This window comes from Tenrec ecaudatus, chromosome 13 (genome assembly GCF_050624435.1).
Source record: "Tenrec ecaudatus isolate mTenEca1 chromosome 13, mTenEca1.hap1, whole genome shotgun sequence".
In the NCBI taxonomy this organism is placed as follows: Eukaryota; Metazoa; Chordata; class Mammalia; order Afrosoricida; family Tenrecidae; genus Tenrec; species Tenrec ecaudatus.
Genome location: NC_134542.1, coordinates 22,775,358 through 22,798,343, shown reverse-complemented (window position 1 = coordinate 22,798,343; position 22,986 = coordinate 22,775,358). Strand labels below are relative to the sequence as shown.

The window sequence follows — 22,986 nt, the reverse complement described above, 5'->3', positions numbered from 1 at the left end:
CCCTATTGGTGGGTGAGACCCAGAGGAGTAGAGGGGCCTGATTCCACAGGAACCAGCCGGTTTTCCAATGGGCTTTGTGAAGCCTAGGGGGTATCCAGCAAAAGAACGGTGATACGGTGATGTTTGCTTTTAAATTATTTTAATAGCTGACAAAGGAAAATGCAGCACCCGGTGTAGCATCCGACTTAGCCAGAGCAGCCTGCCCAGCCTGGTAGAGCCATAGCATCTGCCACAGCTGGCGAGTTTTCAGTCCACGTCTCACAGGGCTACACTGGGCACAATGATACTGTGGTGGATTGAGCGAGATGAACAATAGGGATGACAATCCGACTAGCCCGGGCACTGTCACCAGGCACCAGAACATGGTGAGACACCTCCCCCATCCTCATCAGGCGTTTCTCCATAAGGAAGGAGCAAGACCCCAAAACCACGCTACAATTGCTGGTGTGTGTTTTTGTTTGTTTGTTTGGGGTTTTGCGGTGTGTGTGTGTGTTTTGCAGGAAGCATGCACCACCCTGCAAGACAATATCCACTTTGGGGTTCAATTGTTAGGCAGTCTGGCTGACTTGGATCAGCTCCCACGTCTGGCTTTGGTGGCTTCTTCCCTTCATTCCTGGGTGGGGAGAAGGAGATGAAATGGAGGTGGGGCTGAGCTGATTTTGCAAATCATTTATTATTTTAGCTCTGGGGACATCTGCTACCATAACCGTCACTCCCACGCCCGTGCTCACACCAAGGACGAATATCTGGAAAGCTGGGTTTGTTTCCGGACAGCCTGCCCTGCTGCACACAGCAGCCAGAGTCCCAGCATCATCCCGCGTCCACTGTGGAAGGGCTTTGCAAGGCTTCCTGATCTGATCTGCGGCTTCTCTGTTCCCAGCCGCCTTGGGAACTGAAATTTAATTAACCATGAGAGCGATAGCAATGAGGAATAAATTTTGAAAAAGAGAACACCCCTCTTTTAGCCCCCCAGTTTCTGCCTCAATGACTTTGAATTTTATTATTCTTTTTAAGAACGAGAAGTCTCACCCGCACGTGCCCAAAGATCAGAACCCACAGAGGATGGGGACCATCAGGGAACTTCCATTCGGAGTGGTCCAGCGCTGAGGTTCCAGACCACCAGGTGTGGAGGACTGGGCAGCTAGAGGGGCGGGGCGGAGCGTCGGGGCGGGGCGGAGAGAGATGGGGCAGGGCGGAGAGAGGGGGCGGGGCTGAGCTGAGCGGCAGTTTGAAAGAGGAGGGCTGGGGACGGGGCGGGGCTGAGAGCAGGGGCGTGCCGAGCGGAGCGGCGGAGGAGTGGAATTGGTAGGGGCGTGGCTCTGGTGGTCACGTGGGCCGTCCTTTCTAAGGACTGTGACCTACTGATGTGTCTGCAGTAACCTGTTGGGGACTCCGCGATCATGACTTTGGTGACCAAGATCAAGAGTTGTCTGGCGATGGACCTGCTGCGGAATCAAGTGGCCATCGTCACCGGCGGGGGCACCGGCATCGGAAAAGCCATAACAAAGGAGCTCCTGCACTTGGGTGTGTGAGCAGGCCTCATGGGCTAGGGTCCCCAGAGGGAGAGTAGGCTTGGCACAGGGAGAGTGGGGGGTTGGAAAGCAAGGAAGGGGGACAGCATGGTAGAAAGGGGAAAGGGCTTCTCCCAGAGACATTGTGTGCGAGACTTGGAGGCCCCAGTTAAAAATGGACCCAAACACTTTAAAAAGCCAAAGTTATTATGTCCAGACAGTATGTATAACGGGTTTGTGACTATTTGCAGTAGGATTAGTTGTGGATGTGTATTTAAAATCGATCCACCTATTTACGTAGTATTACCTAGTTGGAGCAATAAGGAGCTCTGGAAAGAGGCCATTTAATGGCCTAAGCACACTAAGATTGTTCACTGTAGCGAGCGGGGCTGACCAGACCTTCTTGAACTCTCATCGAAAGCACAATAAGAACCTACATTCAGTTTTTGAAGCTAAGTGGTAAAAGGAGGAGTTTGTCAGCACATAATCAAGTCAAGAAACCCCAAGGGGAAAATAGGCCATCCTACCGCCATGGAGATATGTCTCCTGGCTGACTCCAGCATACACATATTTTAAAGCTTAGAGGAAAGCTTTTCAAACATATGACAAATTGTCTTATGATAGGAAGAGCTCTCAGAACTAATTCAGGAAAATAAGCAACACTCAAACAAAAAACAGTCCAGCGGACAGTTTGTTCCCCCAGAACTACAGGCATTGGGCTACTCACCTCAAGTCAGAGGCTGAAAACTAAGGGTAAGGAGGATGAGGCTGCTTGACTCAAAGATTGGGTCTCAGAAACTAAATATATAGTAACTATGAGTTGGAATTGACTTGCCAGGAGCGGATTTGGTTTTTCAATCTGTCCCTATGGCACCCAGGTGGGGCTGTGGGTTAAGTTAATAATTAATTGGGCTGTTGGATCTTAACTGTACGGGTGGCAGATCAGACCCAGACAACCCCAGAGGCTGCTCCAAGGGAGGGCGACAGATGGGGCTCTCTGCTCCTGGAAAGATCACCCAGCTAAGAAACCTCAAGGAGCAGTTCTCCTCTGCCTGTAGACTTAATTATGAGTTGGAATTGACTTTATGACATTGGGTTTGGTTTCTTGGTGGAATCTGGCCCTGGTGTAGTTTTACTCCCATCTCTGCCCACTCCATTCTCAACACCATCCTCTGTCCTTTTTCAGGGGTATCACCCAAACCAAAGGTAAGTCTGTCAAGCTGATTCTGGAGCAGATGGTGCTTTTGAACTGCTGGTCATGTGCTGAGTGGCCCCGCAGTTACCCACCAGCTACAAAGAAGCACCTGAAAAAACCAGAACTCCCTGCCGTTTTTTTTTTTTTTGGAAGACTTCAGCAAACAAATTTATTTTCTCAATGTTTAAGAAGCTAGAAATAAAAATCAGGCAATTAGCTTTAGTTCCAGGCCATTTCTCTCTGTTACTCGGGGTGAAGGACATTCCTCTTCAGCTTGTTTTTGGTTCCCCTTCTGCCTCGGCACCTATATTTCCCGTGTCCACTTGCCTTCTCTGCTTTTTAAAATTTTTTAAATAAATCATTTTCTTGGGGCTGTCACACCTCTCATAACAACCTATACATCAATTGTACTGAAACATTTGTGCATACTTAGACATCATCCTTTTCTAAATGTTTTCTTTCTTTTTGAGTCCTTGGCGTCGGCTCCTCTTTTTTTCCCCTTTTTTCATACTCTCCCACCCTCATGGGACCCTCATCAATGCTAAATTATTATTGTTTTGATATCTTACAGTGCCCGCTGTCTCCCTTCACCCAAGTTACTGTTGTTTGTCCCCGTGGCTGTGAGGTGGGGTGATTATACATTCATCACTGTAGTCGGTTACCAGCATCTCCCATTTCTCCTCCCACCTTCCCCCTACCAGCAGGTATCGCACCTCCCATTCCTGTTCCACATGGATGACCAGTTCTGGATTCAGTATGTCGAAAGATCTTATCTGTACCAGGGCATATGCTCAAGTGTAGCTTGATTGTGAGTTGAAACTCGGGTTATGAGAGTGAGGTGGAGGGGAAGAATTACAGAACTAAGGAACATTGTGTGTTCTCTCGGTGTTATGCTGCACCCTGGCTGTCCTGTTCTTTCCCTTGACCCTTGTGTGAGGGAATGTCCACTTGTCTCTGGATGGGCTTTGGATCTCCACTCTGAATTCCATCATTTGCATTGTGTTATTAGTTTGGTTTTTGATGCCTGGTATCTTATTCTGTCTTCACCTCGTGGTCACAAAGGCTGGTGTGCATCTTCCATAGGGTTTTGTGGCTTCTCAGTTACATGGCCGATGTTTATGTTCAAGCCTTTAAGACCCCAGATGCTATATCTTTTGAAAGCTGGACACCATCAGCTTTCTTCACCTCCTTTGCTTATGCACACATTTGTCTTGAGCAAACATGTTGGGAAGGTGAGCATCATGGTCTGCCAAGTTAATAGAACAAAGTGTTCTTGAACTGAGGAGTACTTGAGTGGAGGATCAATGTCCATCTGCTACCTCAATACTAAACCTATAAGTAAATATATGCACATAGATCTATTTCCCCATCAACATATTTAAATATATTTATACATGTACACGCCTGTATTTAGACCTTTATAAATGCCCTTTGCCTACTAGTTCTTTCCTTGATTTCCTTTTACTTTCCTCTTGTCCCACTGTCATGCTCAGCCTTCTTTTGGGTTTCAGTAATTCCTCTTGGTTACATTGCCCTTGATCAAGTCCTAACAGGCCTCTTACACACGCCTCGACACTGATTTTGGATCACTTGTCGTTCCCTTGTCCCTCGGTTGATTAACACCACTTCCTTTCCTCCACCTCCCCCTTTGCTATGTACCCCCGGGAACATTGGTTCCATTGCTTTCCCCTCCAGATTGTTTATCCAGCCTATCTTCTAGACATAGACCTGAAGAGATCATAATATGCACACAAAAAACAAGACAGAGCAAAAGAAAGGGACAAAAGGAAGCAAAACTATGGCACCACCAAAAAGCCAATGACACAAAAAAGGGAAAGCCTGTAAATGGTTCAAGGCCTGTTTGCTGACCTTTAGGAGTGTTCTCTGGTTGAGTCTGATTGGGTTACACGCACTGGACCAAAAGTCGTTTGTGGTACTCCACAGGACTTCCTTGTTCTGCTCCCCGTCCCTGCCGTTTTATGCAAAAGGCAGACCTAGACTTTTTGTGAGTGGGATCTTTGTTTGCCCAATAAGATCCTTAATAGTTTTCTTAAAGCTGTATTTTCTTGTTCGGTAAATTTACATCAGCACTAGTGGGTTTATTTTTTTCCAGCAGCACAGGCTGAAGCATTAAGACTGGCTTTTGTAATTGATGGTCACCATGGCTCCAAGATTCGGGTGAAGGAAGGCAGCGTCACCTCACATGTTCAGAGAAATAGCGTATGCTTCATTTTGTTGTGCGGGAAACAGACTTCCTTCAATGAAAGTAGTTTTACTGTGACTTTCATTCCCCCAAAAAATACTATTTTAGGAGCGAATACGGATATCATACTTTTCCATAGGTCAGTCACATCCAACAGTATTGTGCAATATCTACCACAATCTGTTTCAAAATATTCGCGTGTTCTTGAACTCCTTGACATCAGCTCCCTTTTACCCACTTCCCCTCAACACCCCAAAGGAACATTATTGTACTTGCTATCTCTATAGGTTCATCAATCCTGGGCTTCATATACTGAAAAACAGAAAAAAAAACATGTAACAAAAATTCAAGAGGGTCATCTACCCCATGACAAAATTCATCTGAGACAAATCCCCGATATCAACAACAAACAAACAAAAAATACAGAAAATGTTGAGAACCAGTGAGTCCCAGTGTCCCTCAGAGGGTGGATTACCTGACAAGGTTTTAACTGTTTAAGTCAGGTTTATCATCTCGATTTGTATAGTCATCTCTCCAATACACTCTGTTTGGTAATACTGTACATGAGCCCGACAAAAACAACTGAGATGTGAGATTTGAACAATTAAAAAAGTTTATTAACGACAACGAAGAAGAAGAAGAACAGCAACAACGTGCGCAGGGACCAGCAGCCTGAAAGGAAGAGGGAGCTTGGTTGGCTGGTCTCTTCTGCTTACATATTTAAGTTTTTAAAAGTTTTCATCAAACAGTCAAGCTGTGCAGCTCAGCAAGCAAGCTGGAGCAGAAGCAGACTTTGCGGTTAGGCGGTTGCGCACTTTCCTGGTACAGGAAAGTCTATTGCCAGTTCTAAGAACTAGGGGCTAGTTGGTTTCTCTGAGAATGCTATAAGGCCTGTGGTTGCACTTTAGGTCTGGTGTAGAGTGTTTACTTAATACAAAATGGCTTTATTCGGCTAACTATTACAGTAACCAGTTTCCTCCCATCCGTCTACCTTCTACTATGGACAGAGGGAGATCACTGGCAGCTTATTTCCTGTATAGATCTCACAAATGTATCTTGGGATCCCACTGTCATCCATAGCTTTCTACAAACAAGATTCTCACAATTTAGGCTCTGATACTGGATTCCCTCCTTTGACTTTGGATTATATGATGTACAATCTTTTGGTCACTGTTGTTGGTGTGCTTCTTCCATGTGAACTTAGTTGATGTCTCACTTAGATGGCTGCTTCTCTGGAAACAAGCTTTTAAGACCTGAGATGCTGTGTTATGTGATAGCCGGGTACCATCTAATTTTTTCACCACACTTTGCTATAGCACCCATAACTTCCATGTTCCCTTCCTGAGCGAGAGTATTGAACGGGACCATGATATAAGAAGTAATTGTTCTTAAATTGGAGCTAGGATATAGTCGGCACCCCAAACACTTTCCTGGACCTTTTTTCTGATTCTTTTTTTTTTTAATCTGCCATTAGAGACTTGCTTTATCATTTATTGCAGAGAGTCTTATCAATCATGTACCTGTTATTACTGTCAGTGATTAGCCTTTGCTATGAATTTTTTAAAACTCTGTTGAGAGAGGGATAGGCTAACATCCTTTTAGAATACCTGAATTATTTACTTGTACAGAATAAATCCTTTCATGGCTGGATGGTATTTACACGAACAATGTGAGTTGGTTCTCAGGGAAATTTTACAATAATACTTACTGAGAATGTCAGCTACAGGTTTGCCAGAGTAATATATATCATACGGGCAGCATATAGGACATTGGTGGAATGAATCAATGATTGTCTGCCTACCCACAGCTCAGGTATCTTGGGATAGCTGTCTTCTGCTTCTTCAAGCACCATCAATGTTCAGCTTTAAACCTTCAGCTTACAAGTGTGTTTGTTTACTATGATTTTGTTATGGATTGCATTGTGTCCTCCCAAATACTTGTCTTGTAAAGCTCCATGCCTGTGGTGATAATTCCATTTGGATATGGGTTGTCTTTGTTCTGCTGATGAGGCAAGTTTAGAACTGGGTGTATGCTGAGCCAATCTATTTTGAGATGTCAAAAGATTAAACAAGGGGGACCAAGCAGAGATGGGGGAAGGGAGATGCCCACCTACATGGAGACTCCCCAGGAGCAGAAGCTCATGGAGATAAAGCCCAGTCTTCCAGAGCCCACAAAGAAAGCTTTCCCCTAGAGCCAGCACAGTGCATTTACACTTCTAGCCTCAGAAGCGTCAAGGAAATAAATGTCAGTTGGCTGAAGCCACCTCTTGCAGGATTTCTGGTGGAGCATCGCTAGGTAACTAACACAGTGACTGTTTCCCTTATGTGGCGCAGCGGGCACTCAGCTGAAAACTGGGGACGCCCTCTGTAACCTCTGTCCTCTTCCTTGGGCACTTCTCTGTGCTCTGTGCCTTGGAGCTGCCTTGCCCTCTCTGGACTTGTCTCCTCCATCCCAGGAGCTGTTGGTCTTTCCCCCCTCCTGCTGCTGCCTGCACACTTTCCCTAGGTCAGGGTTTCTCCACCTTGCTAATGTCGCGCCCCTTTCATACAGTTCCTCATGTTGTAGGGACCGCCCAACCATAAAATTAGCATTGTTGCTATTTCATAACTGTCATTTTGCTACTGTTAAGAATCGGGCCAATGCGTGAAAGGGTCCTTTGACTCCCAAAGGGGTCCCGACCCCCCGGCTGAGAACCGCTGCTCCAGGCAGTAAACTTGGCAGTCACAGGGCCCACCTTTCCGCTCTATCAGGAATTGCAGTCTTGTGCCACCTGATGCCCGATGCCTGCAAACTGCTGTTTCTTAGATTTCATTCCTTTCTTTGCTGCTTTGTGGTGGAGTATAAATCCGGTTCCTTTTGCTCCATCTGGTCCAGACACATGAGTATCATCCACCCGTTTATTTAGTTCTTTTACAGGAACACCAGCACTTTTCAAGCCTGAGCCTATTTACTGTTCTCTCGCTGCTTTTCTCCGCAGGGTGTAATGTGGTCATTGCATCTCGCAAATTTGATAGACTAAAGGCCGCTTCAGAAGAACTGAAGGCCAGCTTGCCTCCCGACCAGCAAGCTCAGGTCACTCCTATCCAGTGCAACATCCGCAAAGAGGAGGAGGTAATGCAGATGCACCTGCACCTTTGCTTCTTTCCTGTCCCTAATCTGACAGCATTGCGCGCCCTCCGTGGGCTAGGAGGTCTGGGAGGAGACTCACTAGAAGCAGAGCCTGTTAAGGAGACTCATGACCAAGTTATAGATGTGACAGAATAGCCCCAAAAGAAGGAGCCGGATAGGGAAGTTTAGCAAGGATGGGTTCCCCAAGACACTGCATTTCTAATTCTTGCTGCATATATTTTTCAGTTTCTATAGTTTGTTAAGGATCCCCAATGGCATAGTGGTTGCTTACTTGGCTGCTAACCTAAATGTCATCAGTTGAAACCTCCAGACACTCCTAGGCAGAAAGATGGGGCTTTCTACTCCTGTCAAGAGTTAGTCTGAAATTTTTTAAAAAGTGACTTCTCCCAAACTCACAGAGGCCGTTCTACTTTTTCTTTCAAGGTTGATATGAGTTGCCGCGCTGACCTTTGGTGGTGTTTTTTAAAATAGTTTATTAATTCTCTGACAAAATGCCTCACAATCGTTGCAGGAAAACTCATAGCTGAATCTCTCTTCATTCCTTTTTTGCTGGTACCACCTTGCCCTTGGCAGTCCCTCCACCTCTCCTCATTCCACAGCTGCATTTCTTGGACTCGTTGGCTAAGGTCCTCATATAAACTAAGCCTTACAAATGGGCGCATGCGTTTGTTTGTCTCTGCATCATCCAAGTAACTGCCAATCATGCCAAAGCCACTAAGATGACATCTGGTGTGCCCTCGTACCTTTTGTCCAGTTTCTGTGTCAGGGCTGCCACGGGGAAAGGACCTCTGTGATCATTTGTTTTTGCTGAACATGTTTGGTCATGAACTTCCAGTCCAACCATTTCCTGTGCCATTCACAATGGTGGTTACTCTTTCACCAGCTTGGGTGGGAAACAGAGAGAGGGGGAGAGAGAGAGAGAGAGAGAGAGAGAGAGAGAGAGAGAGAGAGAGAGAGAGAGAGAGAGAGAGAGAGAGAGAGAGAGAGAGAGAGAGAGAGAGAAAGGAGAGAGAGAGAGAGAGATTAATTGCCCTCCAGTTAATTCCAACTCATAGCAACCTCTGTGTACATAGCAGAACTACTCTGTAGGGTTGTCATGGTTATGATCACTTGGAAGCAGATAGCCAGCCTGGCTCCCAAAGTACATCTGGCTGGATTTGAACCTCCAGCCTTTCAATGAGTAGTCTTAATTTTTGTGCCAAGGAAGCCCTTACTGCATGCTCATTTTCACCTGATTTCATCAAGAGGCATTCGGCTTGGCTGTGGTGGTTGTTCATTGCCATCGAGCCCGTTGCATCCTATAGTGACCCCCTGTGCACAACAGAACACAGCCCCGCCCTGTCCTGCACCAGCCTCTCCATTGTCTGAGCCCATGTGGCAGTCACTGTGTCCATCTGTCTCATTGAGGGCCCTTTCTCCTTCGCTGCCCTTTGACATGGCCAAGCATGTTGTCTTTCTCCAGGAACTTGGTCTCCTGATAACATGTCTAACTTATGTGAGATGGAGTCACCCCATCCTTGCCTCAGGCCATACTTCTTCCAAGAGGGATTGTGTGTCTTTGTAGCTGTCCATGGTACTTTCCACAGGCATCTCTAGCATCACAGTTCAAACTTATCAATGCTGTGGTTTTCTTTATTCAGTGTCCAACTTTCACATGCATATGAGGCTGGGCTCGAGGCTCTAAAGCTAATATGACCGTTGCTTGCCTCACTGGGTGAGTCTATGCCCTTGGGGTGATCTTATGGAAGCTTCCTTCCCTACAGCAATCGATCAGCACAAGCAAGAGGATATGATTGATCAGTTTTTATTTTGCATGCCTTCCTCTAGGTGAACAATTTGGTGAAATCCACTTTAGATCTTTATGGTAAGATCAATTTCTTGGTAAACAACGGGGGAGGCCAGTTCCTGTCTCCTGCTGAACACATCAGTGCAAAGGGATGGCATACTGTGATTGAAACCAACCTGACAGGCACCTTCTACATGTGCAAAGCAGGCAAGTGTGACCTACCGCCTGGAAAACCAAGGTGTCTTCTTTGGGGATCTCAGAGCACCCTCAGAGAGGGACCCAGAATCTGTCTCGCTTTAACACCTATCACCCTGATTTCCTCACGCCTGTCGGATTGTAAAAAAGGAGCCGGTTGTGAAGTGGTTATGCGTTGGTTTGATCACTGCAAGGTCAGCAGTTCAAAACCACCAGCTGTTGCTAAGGAGGAAGACGAGGCCTTCCACTCCTGTTACAGAGTATCAGAAACTCACAGGGGCAGGTCCACCCTGTCCTCTAGGGTTGCTGTGGGTCAGAAATGACTTGATGACAGTGAGGATTTTCTGTTTTCGTTATAGGGTTATAAATTACTATATTGACTTAGCATTATTTGTAAAACAAAGGTATCTTTGATTTTACCACCTTATTTTTAGGGATTTGTCAAGAGAAAATGATTAAATATCTGTACAAAGATCTAACTAAAAAATTTCATTAAATTACAGCAAATATTCACATTTATTCTTTCAAAGAAGTGAATCTGTTAATCTGTAGTAAAGATCAACGTATTAATTATTGAGAGAGATCTTCTGTGAGAACAGTCTCCTCAGAGAATGAGCCCCCATGATTTCTAACAATTTTTAATTCGCTTGGGTTGCTTTTCGATGATAGATTATGTTTTACTAGGCTGTAATGTTAAATTCTTGATGCTGGATTTTAAGGATTCCTTTATATATCATCTAAGACTTTTTAAGATGACAAAGTAGAGAACAACTTTATAATTCTGACCCTTGGGGTCTTACCCTATGCCAAACATAGGTGTTTGGTCAAGCTGCACAGTTCGTATATTTAAGTCCAACCCTTAAGACCCACTGCTGTTGATTCAGATCCATCAGAGCTTAGAGACCAGCGTCGAACTGCCCCGAGAGAGTTTCTAAGACTGAGAATCTCCATGGAAGCCCCCTGTCCCATCTTCCCCACAGAGAGTGCCTGCTAGGCTTGAACTGCCCACCTTCTGGTTATCAGCAGAGCACTTTAACAACTGTGTCACTTTTGAGTTATAGGTCTTACAAAGAAATCTTCACTTTCATCTTTAACTACTCGTATAAAGTTCTGGATTAAAAAAAAAGGTCCAGTTTATTGTGATACATGGTTGGTTGTTATTGTTGTTAGGCGCCATTAAATCGGCTCCTACCAGTAACGACCCAATGCACAATTGAAGGAAACACTGGTTGGCCACTCCATTGAAAATAATAATGATAAAAGGTGCTTCAGTGAGATAGAACTTTATTTCTCCCTCCCATTAGAAATCCTGTGAGGTCACCCAGAGATCAAGTGTTTCATGCAACAAAGAGATAACAGATGGTTGCTGTTGACTCCATTCTCACCCATGGGTGGGTCAGACAGTCGATCTGGTGATCACCAGACCTTTCTTCTGAGCGTCTCTACATCAGAGGTTCTCAACCTGTGGGTTGTGACCCCCTTGGGGGTTGAAAGACCCTTTCATAAGGGTCGGCAGATTCATCACAGTATCAAAATAACAGTGATGAAAGGGAAACGAAAATAATATTATGGTTGGGGGTCACCACATCACAAGAAATGGTATGACAGAGACGTGGCATTGAGGAGGATGGAGAACCAGTGCTCGAGGTGGAGTCAAACCCCCACCCCTTTCAGTGAGCACCCATGGGCTTAACCATTGCACCGAGGGATGTCAACTGAGGGATAGGATCGCAGCCCCAGCCTCTTTCTGCATTCTTAGCATGTAGAATATATGAACCTCAGAAGCACGCTGAGTGAAAGACGCTAGACAAGGAAGACAGCATGTTGTCTGATCCCATGGGAGACCTGGGCTTAAAAGGGAGACGTGTCATTGGAGGCTGGGGTGTTGAGAAAGATCAGGGGGGTACCTGGAGGGGGCGGGAGTTGGTGCAAGGGCTCTGAAACTGGATCGTGCTGATGGTTGCACAACTGTGCGCGTTTGTGAAAATATAATGAAACTGTGCACTCCAATCAGTTGAATTTTATCATGTATGATATAGAGCAATAAGACTTCTTATTTTTAAAAAGGATTTAACACAGATGGAGTTGGCAGCCTGCAGCGATGGAAATGGGGGGGGGTGGATTGAGGACACTATTTAATTGGGCTGCCCTTGTGTCATACAGTGTACAACTCCTGGATGAAAGAGCATGGAGGATCGATCGTCAATATTGTTTTTCTTAGTGAATATGTATTTCCCATGGTTGGGTAAGCATTTTTTTTTTAAGATCATTTCATCGGGGGCTCTTACAGCTCTTCTAACAACCCATACATCCAGTATATGAAGCACATTTGTACATATGTTGCCATCATCGTTTTCTAAACATTTACTTTCTATTTGAGCCCTTGGTATCAGCTCCTCTTTTTTCCCTCTCTCGCTCACTCTTCCCACCCTCGTGAACCCTTGATAATTTATAAATTATTATTATTTTCATATCTTATACTGACCACTGTCTCCTTTCACCCACCTTTCTATTGCTCATTTCCTTGGGGCTATTGGAGTATGTGTCAATCATTTGATCAGCTTTCCCTTCCTTCTCTCCTCCCCCCAACATTCGCCCTAACCTCCTGCTATCGCTACTTCCCGACCTGGATTCTTTGTGTTGTGAGCCCTTATCTGTAGCCTTGTACATGCTCTGGTCAGCCAGAACAGAAAGGCAGGATTGGGGTCATGATAGTGGGGGCGGAGGTGGTGGTGAGGAAGCCTCAAGGAGGAATGTTGTGTGTCTCATCGGTGCAATGGCTGTGTAAGCAGTTGTATGTATTTCTTCCTCTGTTGGGGCGTTTTGCTTTCTGAATGTGGGGAAATGGGGCAGGGAAAATTTCCTGAATTGAACTCAGTTTCAGTAATTAGCTTTTCCCTGTATTTGTACTTTAAAAAAATTCCCATTCATACAGATGCCAAAAGCCCGAGATACCCAGTTAAATAATTTTCTAAATGTCCCAACAACTTTGTGAGAGATGCTTTTACTAAATGATTCTGGAATGCAAAGTTTTGTTTACCAGACTTATCCGGATGCCCTGTGTTTTTCTCTGATGATCCTAATCGAGAGGTTAATCAACTGGGCATCAGTGTTTGGGAAGAGCCTTTTCTTTAAAGTGTGGAAGTGAAGTCCATCTATGTGTTAACTGAGGTTTGCATAGAATGGGTATTCCTTTGCAACTGGAGGCAGAGCTGCTCAGCGGTTACTACTAAGGATCCACAAAAAGATGCCCCAACGTTTCTAATTCACAATAAGCAGAGAGTACTCCCTCTAAGCAAATCCCACCAGCCTGCCCACTGCGTTTATTTCTCATTACATGGTCAGTTGACTAGAAATAATAAAATCTGAACACACTTAAGCAAAAATCTAGGGCAGAGGCACTCACATTGTGATGTCTGGACCAGTAGTGTTATAATCACTTGGGAACTTACTTGGTAGAAGTGCAAATCCACCAGCCCCACTCCAGACCGTCAGCATCAGCAACTCTGCTAAGGGCACCTGACGAGCTGGGTGTGTGAGCCCTGCCAGTGATGCCACGGCTCCTGGAACCACCGCACAGGGAACTTGCTAGGGGCAGCCATGATGTTGTCAGGGGTCTGCCTCTTCCCTTGGCTTGGCTGGCCATGCAGTCACCTCCCTTGCTGTTTGTCAAGGCCACCCATTCCTGTTATTTCTGTCATAGCGCTAGGTCATGAGGACGCTTGGTTTGGTTTTAATATCGGAAGACCTAATTGCTTACCTATTGTTTTGGCAAACATCAACAAGACAGAAATTTATAAGCAGAATGTACTTGTAGGGTTTTCATACAGTTGTCAACTTAGGTCATTGAGAGAAATATTCATTGGAATATGATTTATCTAACATTTATGTTTTATGTTTTTAAAGGCACAGTGGAGCTGCAAGAGCAGGCGTTTATTACCTCACCAAAAACTTAGCTTTGGAATGGGCCCACTGTGGAGTAAGGATCAATTGTGTTGGTCCGGTAGGTAAACCATTGATGTGAAACAGTTTTGCGACAGCTGTTGACAAAATTGTGTTTTTCCTAAATCCTCCTGTGGTATATTGATTGAGCAATTTGTTATATGTACATACAATATTGAATATTTACTTTGTAACGTAGATCCAATGGAAAGCCTAATTTATATTACAAAAGTATTTGGTTAACAATAATGTTGTTAAGAAGTTTAAATTAAGTCAGTGGTTTGCGATCGTGGTTGTATGTTAAAATGATCTGTTAAATGTTTTAAGAAAAAATAGCATTGTATGAAGCTTACCCCAACCTTGGAAGCCCAGACATCTTTATATTCAAGAGTTCCTGAGGCAAAGCAAATGCACAAGGAAATATTCAGCTCACGTTGATATTTCTTTGATATTATTAATCTTTTGCCAGGAAAAAAAAAACCTAAAGTGAGATTTTTAGATAAGAACTCCCAAGTGAGGATTTAATTAGTAGTTAAGAGAAAAGTTCCCTGGAGTAGTAACTAAATGAAAAACAAAACCAAACAACAACACCCAAATACAAACAGCATAGTCAACTTCAAATACCATGATTTTTGAGAAACAAGCTCTAACTTTTGCTTCTTTGAACATTGCTGGCCATGAACTTCAAAAGAGAAATTAAACTAAATATCTCTGCCAACCCGCAAAACTCAGCTTAAATTCTACTTCCTCTGTGCTGTTGTCTGGTCTTTGGTGTGATAAGCATGGGTTCTATTAAACTTTGACCATGTTCAAGTGTCCTTGGTTCCTGCTGTGCACATCTGCATTCTGATCCTTAAAGGATGTTGCAGCTGGTCCTTCTCCTTTCTAGTGGTGCCTCCCCCACCCCCACCCCAGCCAATGCAGGGCCTGAGAGAGTTGCTCCCTCCATGTCAATGTCATGGTCAGCTCTCCGCTGAGGAGGGCTCTCTTCCCTCATCGTATTTTGAGTGCCTTCCCACCTGAGGGTGTGATTGGAAGCCAATATCATTTGGAGTAATTCATGCTTCCAATTGTTTCTCAACTTCCATCTCATCTCTCCTTTTTCTTCTTCCTCCAAACTTCTGTGTAGTTATAAGTCAGTAACAAGTAGCTCAATCATTCCCTGTGGCATTTTGAGCTCTTGAACGCTGGTGAAAAATAAATAAGAGAATTCTTCATGAAGATGTTAGTCTATTTATTGTCACGGGAGGTGAGAAGCCAAGACAGCGCTACAAAGTCTCCTAGGTGTCCCATAGCCAGACTCACCTTGTGAAAAATACAAGCCCCATGATTCCTAGCCAAGGCCCTCTCTGATCTATTCCTAGAATTATGCTTTTCAGGAACAACGTCTTTTATGGAAAAAGAAAAAAGAAACCAAGGCTTGGTTGGCTATTCAGGGAAAGGAGGTCACAGACTGAAAGTTTAGATAAAATACGCGTCAATAGTTGCTGACTAAGCTGTGACAGCTCAGATAAAGGATCCCTGGGCCTGGAAATTTACAGTGTTTACGTTAACTTTCCTTTTCCATGTAAGCTACTTTATTTTGTGATAGGGAGTCCTGGTGGGGCCCTGGGTACCTGCTCATCTGCTAGCTAAAGTCAGAGGTTCGGACCCACCAGCCGCTCCGTGGGAGGACAATCTGCTTCCCTAAAGATGGCCACGTTGGCCTCTCTCGGGCAGTTCTCTTCTTCCTGCAGGGTCACCCGGGGTTGGAACCAACCTGGCAACTGGCTCGCTTTTCTGGTATTCGTTGCTCATGGTTAGAGTCCACCACGGGACTGTGCTGATGTCTTAGCAGTTAACACTGACCTTCCCGCGCTTCAATCCTTTCTGCTCTCCTTTCGATCATAGGGCATCATATACTCTGAGACTGCTTTTGCCAACTATGGTGATCTTGCAGACGAATTGTTTGGGAACTATCAGCATATCCCAGCCAAACGACTAGGAACTCCCGAGGAGGTAATGTACATTTCTAAGGTCGATGAAAATGACTGCTCTATCTTGGACATTTCCAACACTTGGGGCCCTTTTGATAGGGTCTGGCCGACTGACATAGGATGATGCCCACTTCCTCCACACCATTTCCTCTGCCTGCTGGCTTCCAGAACATCCTGGTTGTATTTGGAATAAGAGCAGCGGTCTTTACTCAGGTGTAAACTCAGTGCGACATACGAACAGCGTGTGCCATTGTGTCACTGCCCCTTCCAGTAAATGAGTTCCTGGCCGTACAGGTACGCAGGACGCTCAGTAAGCCAGAGGATTATGGCTTTCTGAGTCTACACAAGATTTCACTAAGGACACGTGATACAAGTATGTAAACCCAATAACTTTTTAAAATGCCAACAATATCAGCCTTGAAATGTAATTTCTTTAAAAAAATCATTTTCTTGGGGGCTCTCACGACTCATCACAATGCATACCTATATCCACTGTGTGAAGCACATTTGTACATTTATTGCCATCATCATTCTCAAAACATTTGCTTTTACTTGAGCCCTTATTTTTTTTAAAAGAGATATTTTCCCACAATAATAGTAAAAACTAAAAGAGACAGGAATAAAGCCAAACCCAACCCAACAAACGTCTGCTGTCAAATCCTACTCAGACTTCCCCTGTATGGGTTGACCTTATTGGAAAGAGCGAATCGTGTCCCCGGGTGTCTGCAGCTATAAATCTGGAAGGAAATGGGCTGCCTCATCTTTCTCTGCAGAGGGCTGTGATGGGTTCAGACCCCTGATCTTTGAGTTCGCAGCCAGAGACCCTGTTACCCAGGACAAAAGCCCCTGTGTTACTAGAGCTGCCTCCTCAAACCAAACTTAGCTCTAAGGAAAACAACGACAAACAAACTCAGACTCGGGAGCAGAGGGAAAGACCAAACTAAACAGAGAGACATGCTCAGTGGGGAGGAGCAGTTCTGTTCCCCCAAATCAGGGCAGAAAACGGATCTATTGGTGTCATTCAGCACACAGATTCTAAAGTATGTCTACCAAAAATATACGTATGCAAGAATAGCAAAAAAATTATCTTGAGAAACAAGAATGGCAAATCATGCACTCTTCCAGATACCCCAATGCAGTGTAGCTATATAGGGAAACCACATGTAGAACTCACGTGGCTCTGAGGGTTAGTCTCCGGCCTGTGAACCACAGCGTTGGCAGGTCAAACCCAGCAGCCTTCCCTTGGAAGAAGGATGAGGCTCTCTGCTGCTGTCGGGTCTGCAGTCTTGGAAACCCTCGGCCAGGGCTCTGGGAGTGGAGCCAATGGCACTCAATGGCAGCGGGTGGACATTGAAAACTACAGGGGTTTCAAAGTCTGAGTACTGTTCCCATAATGGAGTAAACTTAGGACAGAACAGATTCTTGATTCATGCACATGATAGTTTAGTGCAGAATAAAGCTAACATTTAAAATCTTTGGAAAAGATGAATTATACAGCAAAATTTCGGCATCATTGACTGTTTAATTAGGAGCACTCTCTACCAATTAATAAAACTAGCTTTCCTTACCAGTTTGATATGCGTTTTAGAAATTTATTATGCATAAACAAATATACATATGTACATACGTGCTTACATTTTAAAAAAATCATTTTATTGGGGGCTTCTACAACTCATCACAATCGATCTATTCATCCAATGTGACAACATGTTACATTTTTTACCAAAGTGATTCTACTGAATGCTTTTCATTACAATTTGTTGTGGATGTGCCATAATTTACTTAGGTTATCAGCCCTCACTGTAGAACACTTACCGTAGGTTATTCTTAAATACCGTATATACTCACGTATAAGCCGAGTTTTTCAGCACAAAAATGTGCTCAAAAACGGGTTCAGCTTATACACAGGTCAGTGGTACCCCTGCGAGGTGTAAGATCTCGCGGGTAATTGCTGTTCATTCAGAGCGCCACTGACACTGCAGGGCTTTGAATGTTTGTTTACTCACATCTAACCAATCAAAGCCGTCCTATGATGTGATGGCTCCAATTCCAGAAGCACCCTTAGTGAATCACTTATGCCCTAAACTGAACTGGTAAGGTTTGGTCTGTTGGTGTGCTGCGTCTCTCCCCTCTGGTCTCTGCAATTCACACCCTGCATTTCCCACCCTAGGCTTATACTCGAGTCAATCAGCTTTTCTGGTTTCCCAGTTAATAATTAGGTACCTCGGCTTATACTCGGGTCAGCTTATACTCGAGTATATATGGTATGTTTTTTCTATTTGTGTTTTTTATAATAATTGTACAGTGAATTTCCTTGATCACAGTCAGGCACTTCTGAGGGAAGGGGTAAATTTCCAAATTTCATGAAGCTAAGCTCCTGAATTAATAGATACCGCATCTTATACTTGCGAGGATATTGGTGAGTGACTTGGGGACCAGGGTAAGCAAGATGCTTGGGCGTCTGAAAGCTAAGAGGAGTCTATAAAGACTTTCAATCAAGAGACACCTGTGATACCACTTTCACTTTGAACAGACTGCTATCATCCTAGGTGCCCTATTCTTGATTTTACTGTATTAATGTGAACAAAATCATTTAAACTGGTTAATTCATTTAAGAGTAATAGTAATAAGTGCGTTACATGCTAACATCCAGAATATTTTTTATTAAATACTGTTAATGGGCCTCTTACAGCTCTTATAACAATCCACGCATTCATCCATTGTGTGAAGCGCATTTGTACGTATGTTACCATCATCATTTTCAAAGCATTTCTTTCTGCTTGAGCCTCAAGAATATTTTTAAATGAAAAAATACCAACGTTTGCTAAAGGAAAGCAGTGAGCGCTGTAATGTGAAGAATGGCATTGTTCTACCTGTCCTGCATATCTCACTCATGCCGCGCTTAGCGGACCGTCTCTATTTCTCCTGTCTCTCTGAGAGCAGTCTTTCACAGCACATAGTTTCGGTTGACCTCCATGAAGAAAATCTGCCCTCACCCAGGTAGGTCGATGGAAAAGGAGAAGCTGTCATTAGCCTGCTCACATCGTTGTGGGTGTTTTTTCTCTGAGATTCGACAGGTAGTTTCATCTCAAACACTGCAGTGTGGAATGAAGCCATACTGAGGGCCTTTTTGGTTCTATGTTCCATCAGCAGTCATTGATGTGTCTCACCCTTGGCAGATCTCTCACCATGCAGGGCTTTGTACCATCAGGATGGGCCTTCTGGGAAATAGTAGTTCATTATTGAGTTATGGAAATCTTCTTCAGGTTGTCATACTTCGTGACACATATGAAGTGACATTTATATGTAGCACCAACAAACTTCTCAGAAAAGTATTAGGAAGCGGTCAAGGTCATGGTGATGGATGATGCAAGCTTTCCAAAATTCTCATTTTCACTTGAAAGCTCAAATGTTGCCATTGGCCACAAATGCTGCTGGTTGTTTTCCGTAGCGCGGCAGGCTCTGTTTACTTTGGGGGAAACGTCTGCCACGAGTCCAAGGGTCAACGCCTGTAGTTGGATCCATTCTTTTAAGTAAAACTGGGGTTTCTTTAACATGAGTATTTGAAAAGATGTGTGTTGAAGGATAAAGATATAGTGGAAGTAACAGATTTTACTCCTTTATGAAGGATATCCTAACATTACACAGCCTCCCTCCCCCACCCCTCCCCCACCTCTCCCTGGATGCGGCTACCAAAGAGTAAGGTCACTTTGGTTAGCGCCCTTTCATGTTACTACTGTCTCCAGTCAGACTGAGGCTTTGGCAGGTCCCCACCATTGCTTTTGCAGCCTTGTCAGCACGAAAAACTTGACACACAGGGCCTTAGTATGAAGGCAGATGTGTTTCCCTGGCAACCCCCCCAGAAAGGGCTTGGGGACGTCCAGACTTCTGCTGACTGCACATGGACAACTGCTCAGGAGACCCTCCCCCAGAACCTCCGGGAGGGGCAGAAGAGAAAGTGGTGGCTACAGAGAGAAGAAAGCGTTTTCCAGGGCAGATACATTTGAGGATGTAACCGGGATGGGAAAGAGCTGGTGATCAGGAAGGAGTTGCAAACAGAGCAGGGAGGACAGAGGGCGGCCTGCCGAGAGGAAACAGTGAGTGGCTTCTTGGGTAGGAGTTGAAGTTGAGTTAGATGTGAGACTTCAGCTTTACTCAGTCCTGCGTCCCTCGTATCCTTTCTCTCTCCCAGCGCCCCACCTTAGTAAACCGTGGGTGCCCGCATCTCTGCCTGCTCTGCTTCTCGGGCACCTGCCAAGGACTGTCCACAGCCCTACGAAGTGGCTCTGATTACCTCCACAGCTCTCCTGTTGAGCCTAATCTGGTCGCACGCACATAGTTACTCAAGAGAACCTAAAATAAATCGAGCAGTTTCCGAACCAGCTCTCCTGGGACATAGGAGCACCCACTACACCAGGCCTCAGGAAGCCAGAAACACAGACCCCGGCACCTGTGGTTTGCAGGGCAGGTGCCTTCTCTGTTGATCCCGACCCTGCTGGTCTCCCACGAATACAACTCAGTTCCTGTCTGCCTTTGCCTCCATCTCTCCTGGTGCTCTCATCAGCCTTGACCTTAGTCAGGGAGCAGACAACTCTACAATCCTTTCCCTGCACGTGGCAGACCTGGACTCGGTTCTGACCGGTGCACTGCACCTTGATTTAAACGATGCTCAGAGAGTAAGAGACTGCCTGCTGCCACTCCGGTGTAGTTGTACCACAGGATTTACGGTTACAGCCCTGAGCTTGGAGAAGGCTGTATTGTGGAGTGCAAAGCTGCACAACCTGGGAGTGGCTGCTTTTACCTGCGCCTGAGTCCATTTGTCTTTCCAGGTGTCCTCGCTGGTGTGCTTCCTGCTGTCTCCCGGAGCTTCCTTCATTACTGGGCAGCTGGTGGATGTGGATGGGGGCCAGTCTCTGTACAACCACGCAGTCCACATACCAGGTGAGCAGTGCAGGAAGGCGTATGTGACTAGTGTTGTGTTAAGCCATTGGTGTAGAACAGATTTCTGTTCTTCTACAAGTGGGTGGAGAGCTTTTCTGTTTGTTCAGGCTAGGGCCATTTCGATATTTATAATTCACAGGCCATAATGGTCAGACATTTAATTCACTTGTAATGTGATATGATTACTGGAATTGCTTCTCTCCGGCAGGCATTGGGTGTCAGCTGGTTTTGATGACTTCAGGGGCCTTATACGGCCTTTGGGCCAGGCGTTCCCATCCCCTTGTAGACCAGGGGTCCTGAAACTTTTTAAACAAAGGGTCAGTTCACTGTCCCTCAGACCCGTTGGAGGGCCATACTACAGGTTAAAAAAAACTATGAACAAATTCCTATGCACACTGCATATCTTACTTTGAATCAAAACAAGATATGAGGCAAAAACACCTGGTGGGCTGGATGAATGACCTCTGCGGGCCGCATGTGGCCCACGGGCCAGAGTTTGAGGACCCTTGTGAAATCTAGATTATCAAAGTGAGGATGCAGAATGTTTTTATTCATGATAAGGCTTTTAAATGCCATGTTCTAAACTGCAGAAAATATTCTTATTATATAATGTAACATTATACATTAAGAGTAGGGTCTCTGTTTGTGTGTGTCCATGCCCACTGTAGGGTGAAATTTGAACCCTGAGAAATATTCTCAGTATGGATGCACAATGTGTGTGTGTGTGTGTGTGTGTGTGTGTGTTTATGCCTCTCCATATATGTAAGCTGAAAGTGTGGTTGTGAATTCTTCCTTGGCTGACTTTCAGAGATAAGGGCTTGTCACTGATTGGTTGGCTAACAAATGACCTAAATTTTCTACTTCATTAACAGATCATGACAACTGGCCTGAAGGAATAGGGGACTTTTCAACTGTCAAAAAACTGAAGGCATTTTACAAAAATAAGCATAGGCTCTAAGCTAAGAAAACGAGGCTTTCTTTTTCCCCAAGTGCCTTAACATCTCGAGAAAGACATGAGAGTTTATACTTTGTATTAAAAAATCACATTCTGCTTTCTAGAAGTGCTGTACATTTTATTGATGCAAAAATTATTTCTCAAAACAAATTCACTTTAACTTGTAATTAAATAAAAATTAAGAAGGGAATATGTGAACAATAATAATTTATAATCTATCAAGGACCATGACGGTGGAGGAAAGAGGGAAAACAAGAGGAGCTCTGGTACTAAGGGTTCAATAGAAAGTAAAAGTCTAGAAAAGAATGATGGCAACATCTGTACAAATATGCCTGATACAACTGGTGTATGGATTGTAATTAGAGTTGTAAGGGCTTCCAATAAAATGTTCTTTTACTTTAAAAATAAGTAAATAAAATTAAGAAGAGAAATTAAAATACTTTTAGAAATTAAAATAGGAGGTCTGGTGACATACTAGGTTATGTGTTGATCTGCTAACGGCAAGGTGGGCTGTTTGAACCTGCCAGCTGCTCGTTGTACGAATGCGGAGGCTTCCTGATGCCGTAACTATTTACAGACTCGGGAACTCACAGAGGCAGTTCGACTCGGTCTTGTCAGGCCCTATGAGTCAGAGTACACTGGATCGCAGGGAGAGATAGCCAAGAAAGGCATTTAGAAAATGAGCACACTGAAATCAATAACAATTACATGGGTTACGAACCTTCAAAATATTGTTTTTACTTAATTGTGAAGGTAGAGAAAAACTCTGAATGGTGCTATAACTATGATTATAGGCGAGGTACAGCATAGCTGATTTTTATAGGCAAATACTTTGTATAAATAGAGCCTTATATAGTAATCAATGTATAGCTTGTTTTGTTAATGAAGACATCTTTGTATAAACCCTCTTAAATCAAGGGAAAAATAAATTTATATCCAATATTTTCTTGCAGTGCTTAATTTCCATCTTGATTTACCAGCCAACATAACTTCCTATTTCATTGCTTAAATTTTATACAAATTTATAAGTGTTGGATTCTGTCTTCAATTGATTCTTCCTGGGAATTACTTTTGTTTAAGAAATATCATTAGCAGATTACACCAACCCATATTTTGGTCTTAAACCATTAAAACTTCTTCTGTTGATTTCTTC

At 44.3% G+C, this 22,986-nt stretch overlaps 1 protein-coding gene across 1 annotated transcript; it reads left to right on the top strand.

The window, feature by feature from the left end:
* Positions 1-1,331: 1,331 nt before the first annotated feature.
* Positions 1,332-22,746, top strand: LOC142424447 (peroxisomal trans-2-enoyl-CoA reductase-like). The gene is made up of 8 exons (XM_075529666.1): positions 1,332-1,524; positions 7,887-8,020; positions 9,866-10,031; positions 12,183-12,264; positions 13,926-14,022; positions 15,852-15,959; positions 20,767-20,878; positions 21,751-22,746. Exons 1-8 carry the CDS (start codon positions 1,401-1,403, stop codon positions 21,834-21,836), a joined length of 909 nt encoding a protein of 302 aa, XP_075385781.1. The 5' UTR covers positions 1,332-1,400; the 3' UTR covers positions 21,837-22,746.
* The last annotated feature ends 240 nt before the right edge of the window (positions 22,747-22,986 follow it).

Bases quoted from the DNA above. Each gene is read 5' to 3' on its own strand.
- LOC142424447 (XM_075529666.1), top strand. From the start codon at position 1,401: ATGACTTTGGTGACCAAGATCAAGAGTTGTCTGGCGATGGACCTGCTG. The intron at 10,032-12,182 runs GCAAGTGTGACC...TGTGTCATACAG, and splicing joins CTTCTACATGTGCAAAGCAG to TGTACAACTCCTGGATGAAA. The intron at 14,023-15,851 runs GTAGGTAAACCA...TTTCGATCATAG, and splicing joins GGATCAATTGTGTTGGTCCG to GGCATCATATACTCTGAGAC.